Source organism: Cottoperca gobio, chromosome 5 (assembly GCF_900634415.1).
Source record: "Cottoperca gobio chromosome 5, fCotGob3.1, whole genome shotgun sequence".
In the NCBI taxonomy this organism is placed as follows: Eukaryota; Metazoa; Chordata; class Actinopteri; order Perciformes; family Bovichtidae; genus Cottoperca; species Cottoperca gobio.
In genome coordinates this window covers 12,053,714-12,073,173 of record NC_041359.1, presented here as the reverse complement: position 1 = coordinate 12,073,173, position 19,460 = coordinate 12,053,714, and the positions used below count along the sequence as shown (strand labels likewise).

General features: G+C 39.3%; 1 protein-coding gene and 1 non-coding gene across 2 annotated transcripts; one reads left to right on the top strand and one right to left on the bottom strand.

Annotated features, from left to right (window-relative positions):
• Positions 1-3,602: 3,602 nt before the first annotated feature.
• Positions 3,603-3,675, bottom strand: trnar-acg (transfer RNA arginine (anticodon ACG)). The gene has a single exon. It is a non-coding gene; the product is annotated as a tRNA-Arg (tRNA).
• Positions 3,676-4,598: 923 nt separating this feature from the next.
• ccdc3b (coiled-coil domain containing 3b) lies at positions 4,599-15,064 on the top strand. The gene is made up of 3 exons (XM_029430753.1): positions 4,599-5,319; positions 8,593-8,767; positions 13,708-15,064. Exons 1-3 carry the CDS (start codon positions 4,964-4,966, stop codon positions 14,002-14,004), a joined length of 828 nt encoding a protein of 275 aa, XP_029286613.1. The 5' UTR covers positions 4,599-4,963; the 3' UTR covers positions 14,005-15,064.
• Positions 15,065-19,460: the final 4,396 nt, after the last annotated feature.

Here is a 19,460-nt window from a genome sequence, read left to right as displayed (position 1 = left end):
CAGTTACTCCTTAAATACGTCTATTTACACCCTCCATTCAGTATTGGTCAACTGTCCAGTAGAGAGCCTATGCGAGGACAAAATGACCATCAGAGCCCGTGATCAGCATGTGACATCCTATGGGAATTAAATAAGAGTATCCCTCGAGACGCATTTCACACATGCAATAGGAAAAAAACGGACAGAACTAATCTTTGTATATTTTGTTCTTCAAATGGGAAATACTCGGAGCAAGAAAAGAAAACAGTTTGACCATCTTTTCTTGAGTGTGTGCATTCCTCTGCTTTATAAATAGAAACTACACAGAGACAATGATATTTATTGTTTCCGAGAAAATCCAGAGTTCACAAATGTTAATTAAATGCTACAGGCTACAGGTCAGCACACGAGCTGTGCCATTTTTCCTGGCAGAGTGTGAATAGTTAAGGGGATTAATCAGGAGGTAAATTCTAATCCCCTGGATTGTTTTAACCAGTAAAATAAAAAAGAATACCAACACAACAAACTATAAGAAAGCATAGAAGACCAACAGGTCCAAATTGCAGAAGAGAGGACTACACACAAGTTTGTCGAAAAAATCCTAAACTCCCAAGAGCTAATTGATTAATTGTGTACACCCTGTGACAACATTAGCAAGTTATTAAGGCCCTTCATGTTACAACCTTTAATAAAAATAATAATAATAAAAGCAAACATGCATATAATATACATTTAATTTATTAAAATGTTCATATAAAGCTTCCTGCTGAGAAAGGTACATTTGCACTTAACATGCACATAAGCTTCATGGTTGGTCAAATACATTTAAATGTTAGTTATAATACTCTACCAAACTATGATATTGTATGTTTATTGAAACAGTGTTTACACAATATTCTCAATTCAAATTTCTAACATACTGGATACCTACTTTTTTGTATTTCCAACTCAGCTCACTCAAGACACATACTGAGCTGTAACAAGTAACAGTATCGTACTAAAACAGTAACAACTGGAGGTAACAAATAAAAAATGTTCTTATCACCATTATTTTAACTTAAACAAAAGTAAATTAAGCATGCAAATTAATCCTTGAAACAAATCATGTTCATTTTATAAACCTTTTGTTCAAAGGTTTGAGTAAGTGATTAAACTTTATATTTTATATTTATAGTGTATAGCTAGTTATGATGTTTCTGACTGATATACAATCAAAGTTGCCCTTTGTATCAGGATGCTTTTGGGAAAGCTGAACTTCCCTCGACCCAACAACAACACAGCCGTGTTGCGCTCTTCCTCTTGGCTACATCCCAGATCCTTCATCCGCCACAGCTCCCCCTCCAGGGCTCTGCTGCAAGACAAAAGTGCTTTTAGGCTTAGTTGTAATGCCTTTATTCATAAACGTCTTATGTAATATAACTTTTATTTATCTATTAAAAACAGCATAATGAAGTTAAAACTGAAAATCAAACTTACATAGTTTATTCCTTCCTGAGCGGCACCTCCATTATACAGCAGGCTGGAATTCTCCTCCTATAAAAAGGTTGTTATACTTTATTTCAAGTGTAGAACATAATACACCAGGCTGTGTCTCTCTTTAAAGAAATGTTTTATGGCATGTACCTAAATGTCCTACAATATGACAGAAATCCTAGTCGATCACATTCCACCTCTCTGCTGGCTTTCATGCTGGTCACTTGATATTTGCAGCAGGTGCACTAAGTAACAAAGTCGATGTTAATGGCATGCCTTCACTCTGTCTTCTCATTGCAAGCCTGGTAAGTAGGAATATAGCAATGGCGAACGCCTCAGTGACTTGCTTGATTGAGTTACACATTATCCCGGTCGAACAGAGGAGTGCTTCTCAACCCTTGAGTCCAGGTTCTGGACACACATGGTCTTATTCATAGTTTCATGTGCATAATCTCCCTCTGTGCACATACTCAGCAACCCAAACAGAGTGATGGCCCACTTTAATTGAAACATTTCTGTTGACATCGTCTATAGTTACTGACATCTACACTTGTTTTGAAAAATGAGAACTTGTAGAGAGTAATTCTGTGTGAATATGTTCAGTCTGAATACATATTTAAAACATGTTTTAACTTTGTTTTAGTTAAAGGCTTGACTTGAATTAGTTTGAAAGGGAACATTGAGAAGATTAAAATTCGTAGATAATGTAAGGAATTACATTAGTGAGACGTAATGATTGTGTTTCTCCCAAACCTAAAAACAAATCATGCCTAATTTGATGCTGATGAGGCTTCCTTCTCTACAAACCTGACACAAAATAATGATAATATCTATTGTTATTGTAGCAATTACATGACTAAACGCTGGTTTATGAGCTAGGCCTATGCATCCACACAACAGCTGGATGAGGGATGTAAAAACAAGCAAAAAAACATTTGCAAAACTTTCAGGCGCATGTTTGCTATGTGGAATCCTCTATTGGCATCAAATGTGAAATAAAGTGCAAATGACAGAGAACTTACATATCCTACATCTTCTGTTTCCATCAGTTCACTCTCGCTGGCCTCTGTGCTGCAGCCTCCAGGAAAACACTCAGATTCACGCTTCACTCTTGTTTTTTGAAGGAAGTCCATCGCTGTTGATTTTCTCAGCAGCGCTATCACATAAACAGGCGACACAGATGCATTCATTTCTCAGATAATAGTCGCAAGGTTGCCCTTTCGCTATCAGTCATGCTGTCAAAAAAACATCTCACCTCCGTCGCAGATGTAGGGGATCATAAGCATTACAGCCAGCAGTGTTGCAGCCATGTCCTCATGCAGACTCTTCATCTCTCACACACTTGAGTGTTGAGCCCCCTTGCAGCTCCTGGCACTTTGTGTTTGTCACCTGAGAAATCCCCACGCCCACCACTCTCCCAGGCATCGGATGAATTTGTACTTAGAAGTGGGGAGTGTGTGTGTACACATCATAACTGTCTGCACTGTGTTTTGAAGGCCTTGTGAGAGTGATGAGAACATTTTCCGTGTGTCTGTTTGACTTTGGAGAGTGCAAAGTCCTAAGAATATATTTTGGTTTAAAAAGAATTTAACATTTTGAAGGTCAATTTAAAATGTGGAAACTATGGAGTCTACATGCAGACAGACATACAGAGGGTTGGTTCATAATAGATAAAAAAATTATTCAATTCAAATGACAAATCTTCCTATCTTTGATAATTCATCTTGAACTGAGGGATCCTCTCCCAGCATGTTTATCAGCACAATGATAGTGAACGATTATCTCCTCCTCGCTAAATCCAAATGCTGCAACTTCCTTAAAGACTGCATCCTAAATTGACAACAGGTATCTCTCAACATTTTTGTTGCAATGTGTCGTGACTGTTTTTCTTTTTTTTTGTGTCTCTTTCTGCTTCTTAATTGCCTTATTCACTTGGTAAAAACTCTGAAATGCATCCTGAAAGGAAAGAGATATGATAGGAGAAGAAATGCAGGAATGCTCGTGCAAGATATTTTGTACAGTCACACATATTACCCATATATAATCTGTGCTGTGTCATCATTTTTATTGTATTGTATTTACATTCTATAATGTTATAGGCTAAATCTCGTATGGGCTCTTTGTTGCTCTGCAAAAATATCGAAAAAAGCCGAGCCAGCCAGGAGTCGAACCTAGAATCTTCTGATCCGTAGTCAGACGCGTTATCCATTGCGCCACTGGCCCATGAAAAATACGCGTATTATATCTTTATCTGATCCATTTAGGTGTTTGATTATTCGGTCGGCAACATGTGATGTTAATTTCAGGTTATATTTAATAACCTGTGGCCTATAAATGAACATAACAAAAAAGATGTATCAAGGTTTATTATAGTATATGGGTCAAAGCCCAACTACATAATGTTGTATGTATTTCATTATAATCTGAACCGTGGTCCGACATGTTATCCAAAGCGAATAAACTTAGATACAACAAAATTTCAATGACTAAAACATATGTCCGAAAATTGTTTGTTGCAGCGCTCAGAGAATTTAACATTTATTTCTGGGGGCGGATTTCACCCTATTCTTAGCTGTTCTATGTAGTGGGCGGCATCCCAATTGTCAAATCTTGGTATGATGTTAGGTAGTGATAGGCAACGTGATTGGCTCTGACATGATGGATTTGGTTTACAAGACTGGCCCTCAGAGATCTCTATTCCCTGTGTCCGCACTCTCAGATGTCCATCTTCTAAGGTTCATACATCGGTTTGATCGCAGACTGCCTGGTTTCTATCGTAGTCAGTTAATCAACATATCGGCCTACCTTACCTGAGCAACAGATGAACATAATGGGACAGTAGGCCTGCGCATTTTTTTTTCAAATTCATTACATATTTCCTTATAGAGCCAGGCTAACTTCAGCGTCCAATCGGAAAACGTTGAAGAAATTAACAGTGAAATTGTCATGACAAAAATCGTTAAAGAAAAGTAAACTCCACCACCAACCATGTGTCCATATTGTCACTAGAGGGCGCCACTGATTCATACTAAATTTAGTCTTTCATTGTTTGCTGTAGAGACTTAAAAACGGTTCTTTGTTGCATTAAAGACCATCTAATCTCACAACCTTGGAGCTGGAGGATTTGTTGTACATTTTTAGAAGGTTTTAAAATTTCAGATCTGAATGCACACTCTTTATTTGCTCCTCTTGGGGTCATTTCAAAGGTCAGAGGCACATTTCTTTGCAGTGGATGCTGGTGTAAATGGGCTGATCCACTGATCGCAGGTATTGTGGCTGGAGGAGGGCCGCAGAGAGCAGAGAAGTTACCAACTGTCCGGGACTGTTTTGTTGAGTAAAACCTTTGTTTACTTACTGTGATTTACTGCGAATATCAGTTGTGTCAACATTGGTGGAAGTATGTGCATGGAGTGAACGCACTGCAGTTTTCTTTTCGTGATTTCATCCATCAGCAGCATCGTGCGCGTCGGTGCGCCTCACTGACCCACAGTCGTCTCATCTCTGTCGGATCATGTGGATTATTCTGGCGTTTATCCTGGCAGCGGCGGGTGCTGATGGGAGATTGGGATGTCAGCTGCCCCGCGACTGGAGACCACAGACAGAAGCGTGCCGTGCCGAGTTGGCACAGATCATAGTCTTTGCCAAGGTATTGGCACTGCACAGGGAGTTTTACAATGTGTATGATAACTACCTACCGTCCGAGAATGAGCATCTTTTCTCCGCCGAGATTGAGCTGCTGTGCGACCAGGCGTGGGGCAGCATGCTGGAGGTCCCCGCTGGCTCCAGGTTCAATGTCACTGGCCTGGGCTACTTCACCTGCTTCTCCTACAGTGTCACCAAAAACAACAACTACTACTTCTTTCTAAGGTGAGAAACCCGGATATTCCTTATTGATCTAATCAATCATGATAATGATTTCTTGTCTCAGATGAATGAGTGGAGAGACTTTATGCATCAGTCAAAGGAGTTATATATAAAAGCTAAACTTGTTTGATGATTCATTTCCAACAAAAGATATGCTCTGTCAGATAAGCTTCATCCCATAGATGTATGTCCTGTTATAAATGTACTTTACCCCATCAGGGTAAGGCTCAAGAATATGTATATAATTTTGTTATAGACTGACATTTTTAAAAGTCTGTTTATGTAACAGTTTCCTTGAGACGACATGACATAGACTTGTACCCTCTTTTCCAACTGTGTTTGTGTCTTTACTATCCAGATTTTCTGTTTAGGAAAAAATCTAAAGCTTGGAAATGTTGCAGAAATGTATCTGGATGCTTAATAATCAGGCATCAGCTTTGTTAAGTTTTGTGAAGACAGTTTATAAACTCAGCCAGCAAAGATGACAGTATCAAAATGTTGGCAAAAAGCTAATGATTTGATAATAACCGACTGTGAAAGGAAACTACATAGCCTGCTATAGTTCAGTCTCGATAAACATGGGAAACAATTGGGTACGGAATTTAAGGCTCATGATATTGAATTGTCCTTGGCAAAACTAAATGATGATTTCACGTATAAATGGTCCACCATCAGTCCCTCATGCACACTTGAGATATCCAGTATATTGATTCAACTTATGCATCCTCACCTCCTCCTGGCCCTTCTCTCCAATGAAAACCAAAAACTCTTCAGACCTGTGCTGACAACTATTAAAACAAGGAAGTAAAAGGATTCTCGGAGGATTCAATCAATCATCGGCCAGTAAGGAAATATTTAGCAGTCAAAAGCAGAGGATTGGCACCATCCTCACATATTCTCTTTTAATCAGCAGCTGTCCGTGTGATACCAAATTGATTTCAGGTTAATAATATATTTAATAACCTGCCCAACGTTCCACTCAGATTTCAATAAAGTGTGTGTGAGGTTAATTCTTAAATGTCTGTGTTGGACAGAAACAACACTGTTACTCAGGAAACGTCTATTGCATTCCAGCCAGTGTAATTACAGAGCCAGACATTTCCCAAAAAGCTTGAAGGTAAACCCAGTTGGTATAGGAGCACCTATTGTCCTGCTCGAACATACCAGTTTGCCGCCCGATGAAGGGAACGTGTGCTGACAGGCCTTAACTGATATTTCTGCTTTCTCTCTAAAACAGATGAAGAGTTAGATATTCACAGGGGGGCACTAAAAAGCATTCCTGAAGTTTAATGTTGGGCTGTCCCACATGAGGGTCTGCAGCAGCAGGGCCAACTACAATAGTATTCTTTACATTGTGTGACCGTGTATGATGACGGCCCACAAAGCATGTAGACCCATGGAAAGCAAAGCATAGCTCAGATGGGGTAAATTTGTCGTTTTTAAACTCCAGTTTTTGTACGGATTAAACAAATGAGATATAACGTGCTCATGCTAAGTTGTGAACTTTAGAGGTGCTGGTAGGCCTATCGAACTTCTCATCTAAGTCTCAGCAATAAAGTAAATAAGAATATTTCTAAAAATATCGGAACTATTCCTTTAATTTTCCGTTGACCTTCTGGTATTGAACCTCGTAGAGATGCATCGCTATTCAGTTTAAATGTCAACTTTCATGAAAATTGAAAGAAATATGATATAGCTAAGGAAATTGTCTTCGCATGTGCAGCTCTGTGGCATTCTCTCTTACGTGAGACTCCACCTCAAACTGTAAACCTAAAACAGATCAGTGTAGAGTTTCAAAGGGGTGTTGTTGTGGCAGCTCCAAAACAGAGTCCCAGACTCTCTATGTGCAAGCCAAACTGAAAAGTTCACATCGCAGTCTCCAGTGGACATCTACTTCCTGTTACAAAAGCCTGAACAACACTTATCTCAGACCAAAATAGTCTTTCCAATCAATCATGAGTATAAACTCCCAGGACAGGACAAATCTGAGTCCAGCTTGGAGAAAAACGCAACTCAGGATCTCCCTTAGGACCCTTAAATGAAACAGGCTGACTGTTCTGCTTGAGCCATACATTTGCTGTAAAAACATACGCCTATATCCCCCTTACGCAAAATGTCACACTCACAATCTAGTATTTGTAATATGTTGAGGTGTGCATGTGCTTCATATGTGGTAAACATGTATGTCATTTTTACGATACACTGTAAAAAATATTTTTCTCACTTTGTGTAGTTATGTTTCCATCATCGTAGAGTTCAGAAAAATGTTCCTCTGGATCCACAATTCCTTCTGACCTCCTGGTCACTCTGCTTACACCTGACCTTTGACCTCTTCTGTTAAAGGAAAACATCAGCTTTCCTTTGAGCTCTTTCAACACACACACACACACACACACACACACACACACACACACACACACACACACACACACACACACACACACACTGTCTCTGATAGGGACAACCAATCTTTTGATGTCCCTTGAGGGATGCAAGATGGAATCCAGATGTATGGAAACACGCTGTTTCAAGACTTCCTCCCTCACACACTTCACATCCTAGGAGAAGATATGAAACATGCACAGTAAATCCAGTTGGCTTGTAGTTTGCTGGCATTACTCATTCACATAATGCTTACATTTGCATATAAAATAGACCAGGGTCTGCAAACAATTCTGCATAGATGTTTATTTGTCAACTAATATATATGGATGAATTGGTAAAAACCTGTCTGTTGGCTTTACTTTGAAATCCTGATGACATGAAGATTATTTATGTATGTACATATTCTTACAAATTCTTGTTGCTCACAACTTCTGTTTGTGTGCTTCTGCATCTGCTTCTGTTTTTTAGAGCTGCAATGATTAGTTTGACTAATCAAATAGTCCATCGGTTAATTAACCGATTTATCATTAAAGTAGTTTTTCATGCAAAAATGTCAGAAAATGCTGTTTACCAGCCTCTCAAATATTGAGATTTCCTGCTTTTCTCTGTTTTAGATCATATTAAACTGAATATCTTTAGGTTGTGGATTGACAAAACAAGACATTTAAAGATATCATCTTGGACTTTAAGAAAATGGGAGGGACATTTTCCCACTATTTTATCAAGACTATTAATTGATTAATCAAGAAAATAATCGACAGATTAATCGATATGAACATAATCGTTAGTTGCCACCTCACTGTTTAACTAATGCACAACTTTTTACCACATTATTAACATACTACATTTCTGCCTTTGTTCAATACAATATTTTCCTTTTCTGCCCTGCAGGATGGATGAGAACTACAACATTATCCCTCATGGAGTAAACTTCCAGGACCCCATCTTCCCCGACACTGCCGAGAACCACCGCATGTTTGCCAGCCTTTTCCAGTTTTCCAACTGCACGTCTGGTACTCTGGTCCACAGCTACACCCCAGAGTGGGAGGCTCAGGAGGACAGCCGGGTATGTAGCCCATCAGAACCACCACCATAAACTGCTTCCTTCCTAGTGTTGTTTGCCTCTTTTATCTACGGGATTCAGTAGATGCTTTATTTATTGTGGCTACGCAAATGGTTTGAGAAAAAAAGTGGAGGGCGCCACAATTGCCCAAAGCACTGTGTTGCACTCATAAAAGGATTCAATATTACACCCTGTTGTTTTCAAATGAATATTATGAAGAAGCTAGGATGTAAAATATGTTCTTAACGCATGGGAAACCAAACACACATTTCCTGAGGTTTTGGTTACACACATAACTCACTATGTTTAAAGGAGATCTACTTTAAACAACTTTGTTTTTGCCAGCCCTTTGGCAAACCATTTTGTTGTTAAATGGAGAATATTGCCCAAAGACGACATCTCTAACGTCGAAGCACGTGACAACATGTGGAGACATGTTCAGTGCAACTACAATGTTCTTTGATAACTCACAAAAAACTAAGGTTTGGGTGTCAGTCCATCAAAATCAAATACCAAGTGCTATTTTACATGGAATTTCAAGTGTAGCCACAAGATATCATGTATATTGTGTAAAGAGGATTACTTAGATCACTTTTTTTGGGACTGGAAAAAACAGCTCTCCACCTTTTTATATAACCAATACAACATGATTTCATGTCCATCCTCAGGAGAATACTTTAAATAACTTATCGAAATCTAACTAAAGCAAAACCAGAGAGAGTGGATACCACGTAAAAGTAAATTAATCACAAAATACTTTCTGGAGGATTACATAGGACAATGCAGATTGATGGCAGTGTGAGAGACTCTAAAGGACACTACTAATACTGTTGACAAAATGACCTAAGTCAATAAGCTTCAGTTCCCCTGTTTTATTGATGAAAGCTCATTTTACCTAAACACCATTGGCAATCACTAACACCTGGTGCTCCTTGACTGTAACTTTCCTGCCTCTCGTCCCAGACTCCATGTGTCAGTATATAAATGGCTTCCAGGCACTTGCCACTGCTTTATCCCCTTTAATGAATCTAAACCTTTTGCCTAATCCTCCTGATTTAGGTCAGTCTTCTTCTGTCTGTTTCCAATCATTTGCTGACTATGCTCATAAAAGCAAAAATCCTTCATGGGTAAAGAGAATGAAAACATGGTTTGTATTTCCATTAACAGCAAACCTTTGGGTCAGGCCTGTGATTATAATTAGAGAGCAACATTTAGATATCAATGCTGCTTTCTCATTCTCATGATTAGATTTCCTCCCAGCTAAAATAAAAACAGACTTTGTTTTTACTGGTACTGTGCAACCGTTGTTTGGACAACCGACCTAAACTCACATCAGAACAGATAATGCAATCGGCATCACATAGTCCAGCCAACAAAGTTAATCACATGGCATGTTGCAACACCAAATAGTATCAGCAATAAAAACATTCTTTTTATTTTAAGCATTTTCCCACAGTTTTATGGTCCCAACACTAATATTAGCAGAAATATTTTCTTTAAAGGGCTCCAAACACTGTCCTGACTTGATGGCTGGATATAAAGGCAAAACTGATTGCTGCTCACAAGATCTCAGCTTCAGTTAACGTGGCCATTCACCACACCTGGCCTCACCAGGTGGGAAATGACACTTAGAGAAGGCTTCAGTTTTGAATAAAAAATAAAGCACCCGTCCATGTTGTAGTTGAGTTTGATTGACATAAGAGTGGATACAATCTTGCTGGGTGCCGAGGGTGTGCCACATGGATCCATTTTGGGGCCTTTCAAAAACTGGGGATCATAAGTTTAAAAGACGTGGGCATTTACCAGGCGAGGAGGGTCTAACGCTATGTAACAAAGTTGCATTGTGGGAAATGTAGGACTCAGTGATTGGGAGCTTTAACCATACTCTTGTGTGTTTGTTTCACAAATGTGTCTCTATGCCAGCGGTACGATTTCTAATTCTATCCAATCAGTTATTAAATTCTCTTTTTATACACTGCATTTAACGACAATGAGATTAGTAGTGTGGATGCATGTCTCCTTTCACAATCTTTAATATTGAGAGAAAACAAGTATCTTGACATCTGGCTTGATGGTGAATTTATCACATAGCAAATCTTGTTGGTAAACTGTGATAGAAGTTAGATTCTTTGTACAGAAAGAAAACAATGCTTCCCCATGAGTTGTTGGAACCATTATGGAGATATGATTCATGGATATGCGATAGTGTCCATTCATTAGCCCTTAGACCCTTAGATTAATTAGAAACTTTTACTCCTAAGCTTATGACGAGTTAATTTAAATACTCACTGCTGCATTTTTATATGATAAATAAGAGCACTTTGAGAGGCGAAATAACCAATGGTCTATATTTATATACAAAACCCTGCTGCCCTGGAACTCTTGCCCATACTTAACCTGCCCAGATGATTGATAAATGAAACAATAAATCAGAACTAATGTAGGAAATCTTTTTCCTGTTAGTGCAGTAGTCAAGCCTGTATCTTCTTTATCGTCTGATATTCTGTCCTGTTTAGGACTCTGTATGTTGTTATCATTCTATTTCTCAATGTAACTGAAATTAGATTTTTCATCAAGCTCTTTCCCAGACGTGAGATACAAGGTAAGATTTATTATTACCCTTACATTCCTCTTGTGAAAAATATACCTGGGTGCACAGCATGACAGTGACGTGCCAATCTCTCACTTTACATAACTTGATTGTTCTGCTCCTGAACTTCATCTTTTGCATTATAAAGTTTAATACCCCTTTGAAATCCCTTATGGGACATAAGTAAGAGCATATGGGAAAGATCCAAAGCTAATATTACTGTGAGTAATGCACTAACCAGTGATGTGGGCCGGCAGCCAGCAGCACATTTTTAACATTTCCTCAAACCCTTGGCGGTTGTTATCTGATGGCAGGGAATATACATCAGTGTTTCACGCTGGCCCCATGTGGAAGCATTAGGATCTGTGGAGGAAATCCACACTCAGGCAGACAGGCATGCAGTCAGAGGCAGCTGGAGCTCATTTTTTCACCTCTAGGAAAAGGTCTGGGCCTTTGGATCGTCTATCGCAGGTTCGCAGGCATGTTGGGTTTCATCTCACCGTGGTGTCTCGCTGAAACAAACGGAGCATTTTGTTTAACCGTTTTACCTCAGAGTTATCTTGATCCCTACCTGGTGCCACAATGTGTGTTGTCCTCTTATAGATTGGCTAGTACATAGATATCAGTACACAGAAACTTCTATATATTTCCGTTAATTGTCCCACAGCAGGAAAGACATAATCTCAAACATACATAATAATACATTTATTGATTTCTTCCTCTTCCCTTCTCTTTCATTTTAGGCTACCAACTGCCAACAAAAAGTAACTGTCTTTGACTCTCTCATATACAAACAGTGGAATATGCTGAAAGGCTTACGAGCTGTTGGCACTGGTTGTCAGCCCAAAGAGCATGCCAGATGTATTCTCCCATATGAGTTATCCAAATGCAATCCAGCATCAAAAACAGCAGATCTGTCACATGCTATATGTCATAAATGTAACAAAAACATACTAAATCTGAAAGTATTTAGTATGAGCCGTTATTGGATACAACTCTGTATGATTTCATTCAAAAGGCAGAGCCAGATGAAAATCGATTGAAAATCTAGCAGAATATAGGTAGACCAAGGTAGAGGGGTCATCCAATCGGTACGTCGGCAGCTCGATCCCCGGCCCCTGCGGTCAACATGCCGATGTGTCCTTGGGATACTGAACACCAAATTGCTCCCAATGTTATAGCCAATGGTGTGTGAGTGCGTGTGAATGTCTATCTCTCCTGATGAGCAGGTGGCTATAGAAATGCAGTCCATTTACCATTTCGGTCTTCTTTGAGCAAGTAAACTAATCGTAATTGACAATAGATTAATAAACAATAATTAGACGGTTCAGTGTTTAAATGGGACACAGTTAAAGATGCGATATGTAAGAAAAGACCAGAATCTTCGTTAGAAACGTTAAAACAATGCACTAACATTATCAACAGACTGTGAAGAGGTACCAGTGTTGACGTAATGTGTTGTGTTGCAGAGATATCTACTGAAATTACTATACTAAGCTAAGACTAGCCCCGGCCCGTCCTGTCTTGTAATACCACTTGTTCCTCTAGAGGCAATAGTGAGTCACTGTAGCGCCAGTCTGCCCTCCGTACAGAGGGAGAAGAAGTATCGCTGCACCGAAGGATTGTAAATCATGTTGAAGCTACAGGGTCTGTGTTCATATTGTTTGTTGGATTGGGTTCGGGTGACGGAGGCAACAGGGGAACTTGTGTTTTCGTTCCGTTCTACCCGCCATGAGGACAGCGGGCGCAGCTCGGTTAGCAACTCTAATTCGGCTGGGGGTTTGATCCCTGCCGTTACACAGGTTAGACCCAGCGGCAAAAGCCCGCTGTGACTCCCGGCACCGGGGTTTTTGCAGGCTGGCTGGATTGGAGTTGGTGTAGCTGCTAACTGAAAGTCTGTTTCCAGGCGCTGCACCCGCTCTCCTCCCAGTGGAATGGTCTCCTGGTGGTTTAGAGGACGGGACGAGGATACGGGTTGTTTTCTTGTTTCTGCCACTTTGGATTAATTCCAATAAACAAACTATACACAGACCATACAGCCCAAACACAAACACACAGTAGCAGAAGCACACAGTTGGCCAACATACTTAGCATATTCTTGCCTTGGTGCTTTGTACTTTTTCATTTCTTTTTTATAACTGATGACTGTAAACTTAGATTGTTTGGATCCTGTAGTAGAGGTGAAACTGTTCCTCTTGTTTGTGTTGCGCATGTGGCCAGGCATTACACATTGCATCTTTAAACACATTTTTGCCTGAACTGAATCAAATGCATCTCTCCCTTTTCCTGATATTTCAAATGTATTTACTGTAGACTTTGTAACATACAAACTTTTATTCTCTTTTCTTCACAGTTGTTGTGCTCCGCGGTGCAGAAGGCTCTGTTTGAGGAGGAGGAGAGGGCCTGGACTCTCTCCCAGAAGGTGCGCTCGTTGGAGAAAGCCAACGACCATCTGAGGGAAAAGGTGAAGACCATGAAACGTCTGCTACGCCAGGCCCAACGAGGAACATCCAAGGGGCAGCAGACCCTCAGCCTCAAACAGCTCTACGAGTCAAAGACGCCCCAAGCTCACCCCGACCAGGACACTGCTCAGGACCAGAGGGACCAGCCACTAGAAAAGGTCCTCTCCACTAAAAAACTGTACAATTGAGTACAATTAACAGTGATGATCAATCAATTAATTTTATTACATTATCTATGTCTTCAACCTAAATAATGTGTTTATACCCAAATTCAAGAAAGTTCACCTGAACAACCAAATTAGGTTGGTCCCGTTTTATTTCCTGGTAAAATTGACCTGCACCATTGAGTCACCTACAAAGAGAACATTCATGCCTATTTATCCGTTTACTTCAGTGTGTGTGTGTGTGTGTGTGTGTGTGTGTGTGTGTGTGTGTGTGTGTGTGTGTGTGTGTGTGTGTGTGAGAGACCTATTTTAAGATTAGGATTTGAGATTAATTGCCTCTGAGATAAAGGATTTAAATTGTTTCACCCCATTAGTCCAAGATGATGGTTCTCTTTGAATAACTGCAAGCCCCGCAACTTTTACCTTATGTTTTTTGTTAGTAGTTCAAAACATCGGACAGAGCTCTCAGCTGGCAGATGCACTGTTGAACAATACTGTATGTGGACAATCTTAAAGCATTGAACATTTATTAACTTGTTTCTTTCTGTGCTGGACACATTATGCATTGTATAAATATTAGAATGAATCTCTTACTTTAGAAACACTATCATCTAAATGCTCCAAATCAACCTCTGTCCTTTGACTTGGACAAGGTGATCTGAACATGCTTCATCGTTCTCATAATGCTCTGACTGTGTATATGAGTTACAGAGGAGCAGCTGTGCCAAAGTTTAAAAATCTGCAAGACCTGACATTGTGTGGCACCAAGAGTGCTTTCCCCCCAAGCTCTTCCTTTATGCAAGTCTATTCATACACATTGTACTGATTTAGAGAGTAATTTTTCTATATGAAAACAGGGTGCTGAGCACTCATTAAGTCCAGCCAGTGAGCCTGGCATGGTACAGGATTGGCTTTTTCTGTGTCAGAAATGAACGTTTTTGCATTTATTACACTTTCTGTATTTGCTCTTATTATTATTTTTGCTCATCTTAACTACAACCATATGGTTTGCTTTGCTAATAGCATACTTGTGTTACAGTTATTGTAGTTTTTTGTTTAATTAAATAAATGAACTTTTACAAAGCTTCGTATGTGGCTGTATTTAGTTGTCACAGTTGATGTTGTCTTCATAACATTCATATGCGCTGAATATTTCTTTTTGGGTGGAGTTTGAATTCAATTGTAATATAAATTGTAATACATCCACAGATTAGAGCCTGCTTGAGTCACATTCATCACATCTAATTCTACAAAGCTTTCAACATGAATTAAACTTCGGTTTTTAAGCTAGTATCTTTTGCCTCGTTGACTTTTTCAGACCTGTTCAATCAGCTACAGTTTCATGTAACAATTTGAAACAACAGTGTAACTTTGTTTTCTCTTTTAATCTGACATATTTTGCAATAAGTGAGTCTAGACAAACACCAGAACAAAGTGGTAAAAGTTTCTGACCTCAGTTGTAACTTTTCCTGCTTTCGATGTTTTCCAGTCAGAAATAATAAATGCTTTTTGGCATGCACAAAATGTTTAGTGAGATTCAGTGCTAATAAATCTATTTTCAAAGAACTGGTGCAAGTTTAAAAGATGAATTGGCCCTATTTTGACCTCTTCTTTTCAAGCTTTTGTCCAGTTTTACGTCCGGTGCACTTTCAGAGAGAACACAGAAACATCTTAGACGCAAAATCATCTTGGCAGATTACATTTCAACACAATTTCCAGGAGAACCAAATTTCTTCCATATGGTGTCCCATAAAAGCGAGGGGAATGAGAGGCAGGGTTTGCATGGCAAGAGGAGAGACAAAAAAGAAATAGACACATTTCAAACCTGTTTTATGTCAGGATTATTCTGCTATAAAGCTGGATACTTAGCAGACATTTACAAGATTTCATCTTGCGCATCATTTGACCTCTTGAGCAAAGCGGGTAAGTGTTGCAAAGAACAGCTTCTCGTCTTGTCTCCTTGTTAGAACTTTCTTCTCTGCGTGAAACCTTTGCATCAGACAACCTTGCCTGCAGCCAACTGTCAAAATCCCATGGACCCGGGCCAAAGATGATATACACACACTGCTTTCTCAACATAAACCACTGTGCACAGCCAAGCTGCAAAACAGATGTCAGGCACTACGACGGCACAGTGGTGGTCCCTTCCAGAGGAATGGCTATATGTGGACACGGTTTATTTATCCAGCCTTGTTTTATGTTTTCAAATGCTGTTACTTTCTCTGGCTGCTCTGGTTACGTTTTCATTTTTGCATTGATAATCCCAGAGCGTCTGATTGCTTAATACAGTATATATTTTTTCCTTTTTTTTAACACCACTTTTTGTTCATGTTTTCTCAAGCAGCTACACTTAAGTCTTTCACTCCGTCTGTCATTCATCGCTCCGCATGAGGAAATCCACCGTAGAGGTTTCTAACTTTGAGCTCTCTAACCTGCCATTGGCTCCATTGTTTCTGTAGTTAATAAGCCTACTTGCACTGCACTTGGAGAGCTGGTGTTTCCTTTTAAGAAAAGAAGACCAGCTCTTTACGTTTTCAAATCGTCACCCCTGTTACATAAAACAAATACTAAGACTCTTTCAGCTAAATACTAACGTAGCATAGAGTTCCACATCTTTCTTTCTACCGATTATCAATGTTAAATATTTTTTTGCCACTCAAGAGCAAAAATAAAATGGTAAATAACATATCAGTATGTTATTTACCATTTTATTTTTGTTCTTGTTTATAATGTTAATTTTTCCACTTGGACTGGTCTGTGGTCTGTCAATTATTTTATTGTGCAGTTTATTAGTAATTTGTTGAGCACCCCAACATATCGGTGACTTTGCAAACCTGATTAGCTTGATTAAAAATCTCTGCGCTGTAACTTGATAACCTGCAGTTAGCAAAATTATTTATTTATTTTCTTTTTTTGTTTTAGTATTTATTTTCAGGAGATTGTTACCTCAAAGTTGGCTGTGGGAGACTTAATATTGTTCTGTTATTACCAGAATAAACGGTTTGTGGGAGCCAAAACTAAACTAAACATGTCACCTTTTGCCAACTTTGAAACCCTGAAACTCTTTAGTTTTTTTAACCCGAAAAATACATACATCAACAAACTCATTAATGTTGAATAAATTAAGAATGTGTCAGATTTGAAAGCAATCTATCTAATACTTATTTTAGTCTGGACCAAAGTGATGGACAAAAAAAGGGAGGCAAGCATGAAATAACACCAGAATCTGCAATTCATATCAAACATTCTAAGAAATGTGATATAATTTCTGCACCCAAGTCAGTTTTCAACCTTCCTCACAGCTCTGTCATTAAGCCTTCTGCTTCGCAAAGTGAACATTATCCTGCACCTCCGTAAACACGGATTTGATTTGAGTGGAAACGCTTCCTCATCATTTCTTCATACTTGACCAACCGTACTCTGGCGAGGAGGAGGTGATTTTTCATTGTTGCCCGTCCACGTCTGTTTCAATCAGGATGACTGATGTGTGTGTTTGCCCTCGGAGACCTCAGCTGTTCCACTCACACTAAAATCCCAATAGCGATCTTTTAGCCTCACCCCTGTACTGTAAACCCAATCTTGAGAGCCCAGAGAGGGAAATGCAGGATTTTGTGGAGCTAATAAGAGTAAACTTAGCATTTCACTTTAAGGCTACAATAATGACCATAACCCCGGATTCAATCCCTCAGCCCAGTTATGGATCACAAAAAAAGGCTGTGGTTCACACTTGAGAATTTCATTGTGGGAAACAATTAGTCTTGTGCACAGTTCCTGGCTAAAGTGGCACGCAAACTCTATTTATGGCTGGAAATCACCCATGAGTAAGTTAGCTCAGTTCTTCTGTCATAGAGGTAAAAATTGTTTTTAGCTTCACAAACAATCTTCTTCTTCCCCTCCCCCCCTTTCTTTCTCCCTCCATCCTTCACTTGTAATTATTCCTTTCTTCGTCTGGGTTGCTGACAAAGACTACCAGACAAGCATGAGGAATTTGACTTCATGTGTTTGTAGTTAGCGCTGCCAAGCTGTTTTTATATCTAATGCCTTGACTCAGGGATGTTAGGCTTATGTTGCTGTATTTTCCACTCAGAATGTTGACAGCAATTTTCAGTGAGTGTGCAGGATTTAAGGCTTTTTTGCAGAGTTTTCAGAGAAGAAGGTCATGCTGTGGGGTGTTAAGTTAAAAATCTTAAAGGTAGTTGCTGTCCAGGGGGATGAAGCAACAAAATGCACAAACACAATATTGTGTTATTTGTCAATCAATTGTTTTATAGATCTTTAATGAGTGAACGCCTGGCATCTTTCCAAATAAGCCCCTTACAATGAGCTACATACAGCCTTATAAAGTAGAACAAAGAAAACCATAAAAATATATCTGTGCCATATAACACATCCCCGTACCAGGTGCTCCCCTTAGAAGCAGGAAAGCTCGTCATCCTTCACGGTAGGGAATCTAACACATGTTTGACCCGACAACCTGAGGTCATATGTTGTGCTTGGACAACCAGATGATAAAAAGTACAGGTTTTTAGCTTTAAAAAAAACCTTCCATTACATTACATTTTAAAAACTTGACCAACAACCACAAAAAACCACACCTCAATTTAGTGCAGTGTTACTCATTGCACGGCTCGCGAGCCTCCCGCGGCTCGCCAAGCTTTAATTGGTGGCAGTGGGCTAAATAAAGGGGTGATAGATATGATTATGGAGTCAATACAGATATTTCATAAAAACAAGCAGGGCTATTACATACAACCCATTAAAACACTGAAAGTGTCTGCTCTATTAGCCTACAAATAATAGATAATAATAATTGATATTAACAAGATATTTAAACTTGCTCGGCCGGAACACTGACTGTTTTGGCGGTCTATCAGTGCTACATGGCGAATGTGCTCTTGGACGGGTAGATACGTGGTGGACTAGTATAGAAATAAATACATAAACTTAATCTCATTCAAAATATGTTAATTTAAGCATGTTTATGAATATGGACATTTGCTAAAAAATAATTTATATCGCTAAATTCGAACATTTAAATTGAAGGATACTATGACCAACCTGGCACTTCATACCTGCGTTAGCTTGGCTCCGGTCGACTCGTTTCACCATTACATGCTAATTAGCACGTGTTTCTACAGACGTAAAATGGATAAATTTCTTATTAAATAGTGCACACCAGGTGAACAGAAACAAAGCGTGACAAACGAGCAAAATTAAGATTTGTCTTTGGAGCATCAAACCACAGCGGAGTCGAGCGGAAGATGCTGGAGATGTGGTTTGTGGACAGACAACAGCTGCTCCCGTTAAAAAAAGAAAGGTACGAGCCGTACAAGACGAGTAAAGGAAATTTCAAGAAAAGTGGACAGAGGAATTTGTATGTGTCCTCCAGGAGTTGAACCCTTTGTGCTTAATGTGCTAACAAACCCGCTCTGGTTTCAAGAGAAGTCATTTGGAGCCGCATTTCCAAACAACGCATCAAA

Bases quoted from the DNA above. Each gene is read 5' to 3' on its own strand.
- ccdc3b (XM_029430753.1), top strand. From the start codon at position 4,964: ATGTGGATTATTCTGGCGTTTATCCTGGCAGCGGCGGGTGCTGATGGG. The intron at 5,320-8,592 runs GTGAGAAACCCG...TCTGCCCTGCAG, and splicing joins AACTACTACTTCTTTCTAAG to GATGGATGAGAACTACAACA. The intron at 8,768-13,707 runs GTATGTAGCCCA...TTTTCTTCACAG, and splicing joins AGGCTCAGGAGGACAGCCGG to TTGTTGTGCTCCGCGGTGCA.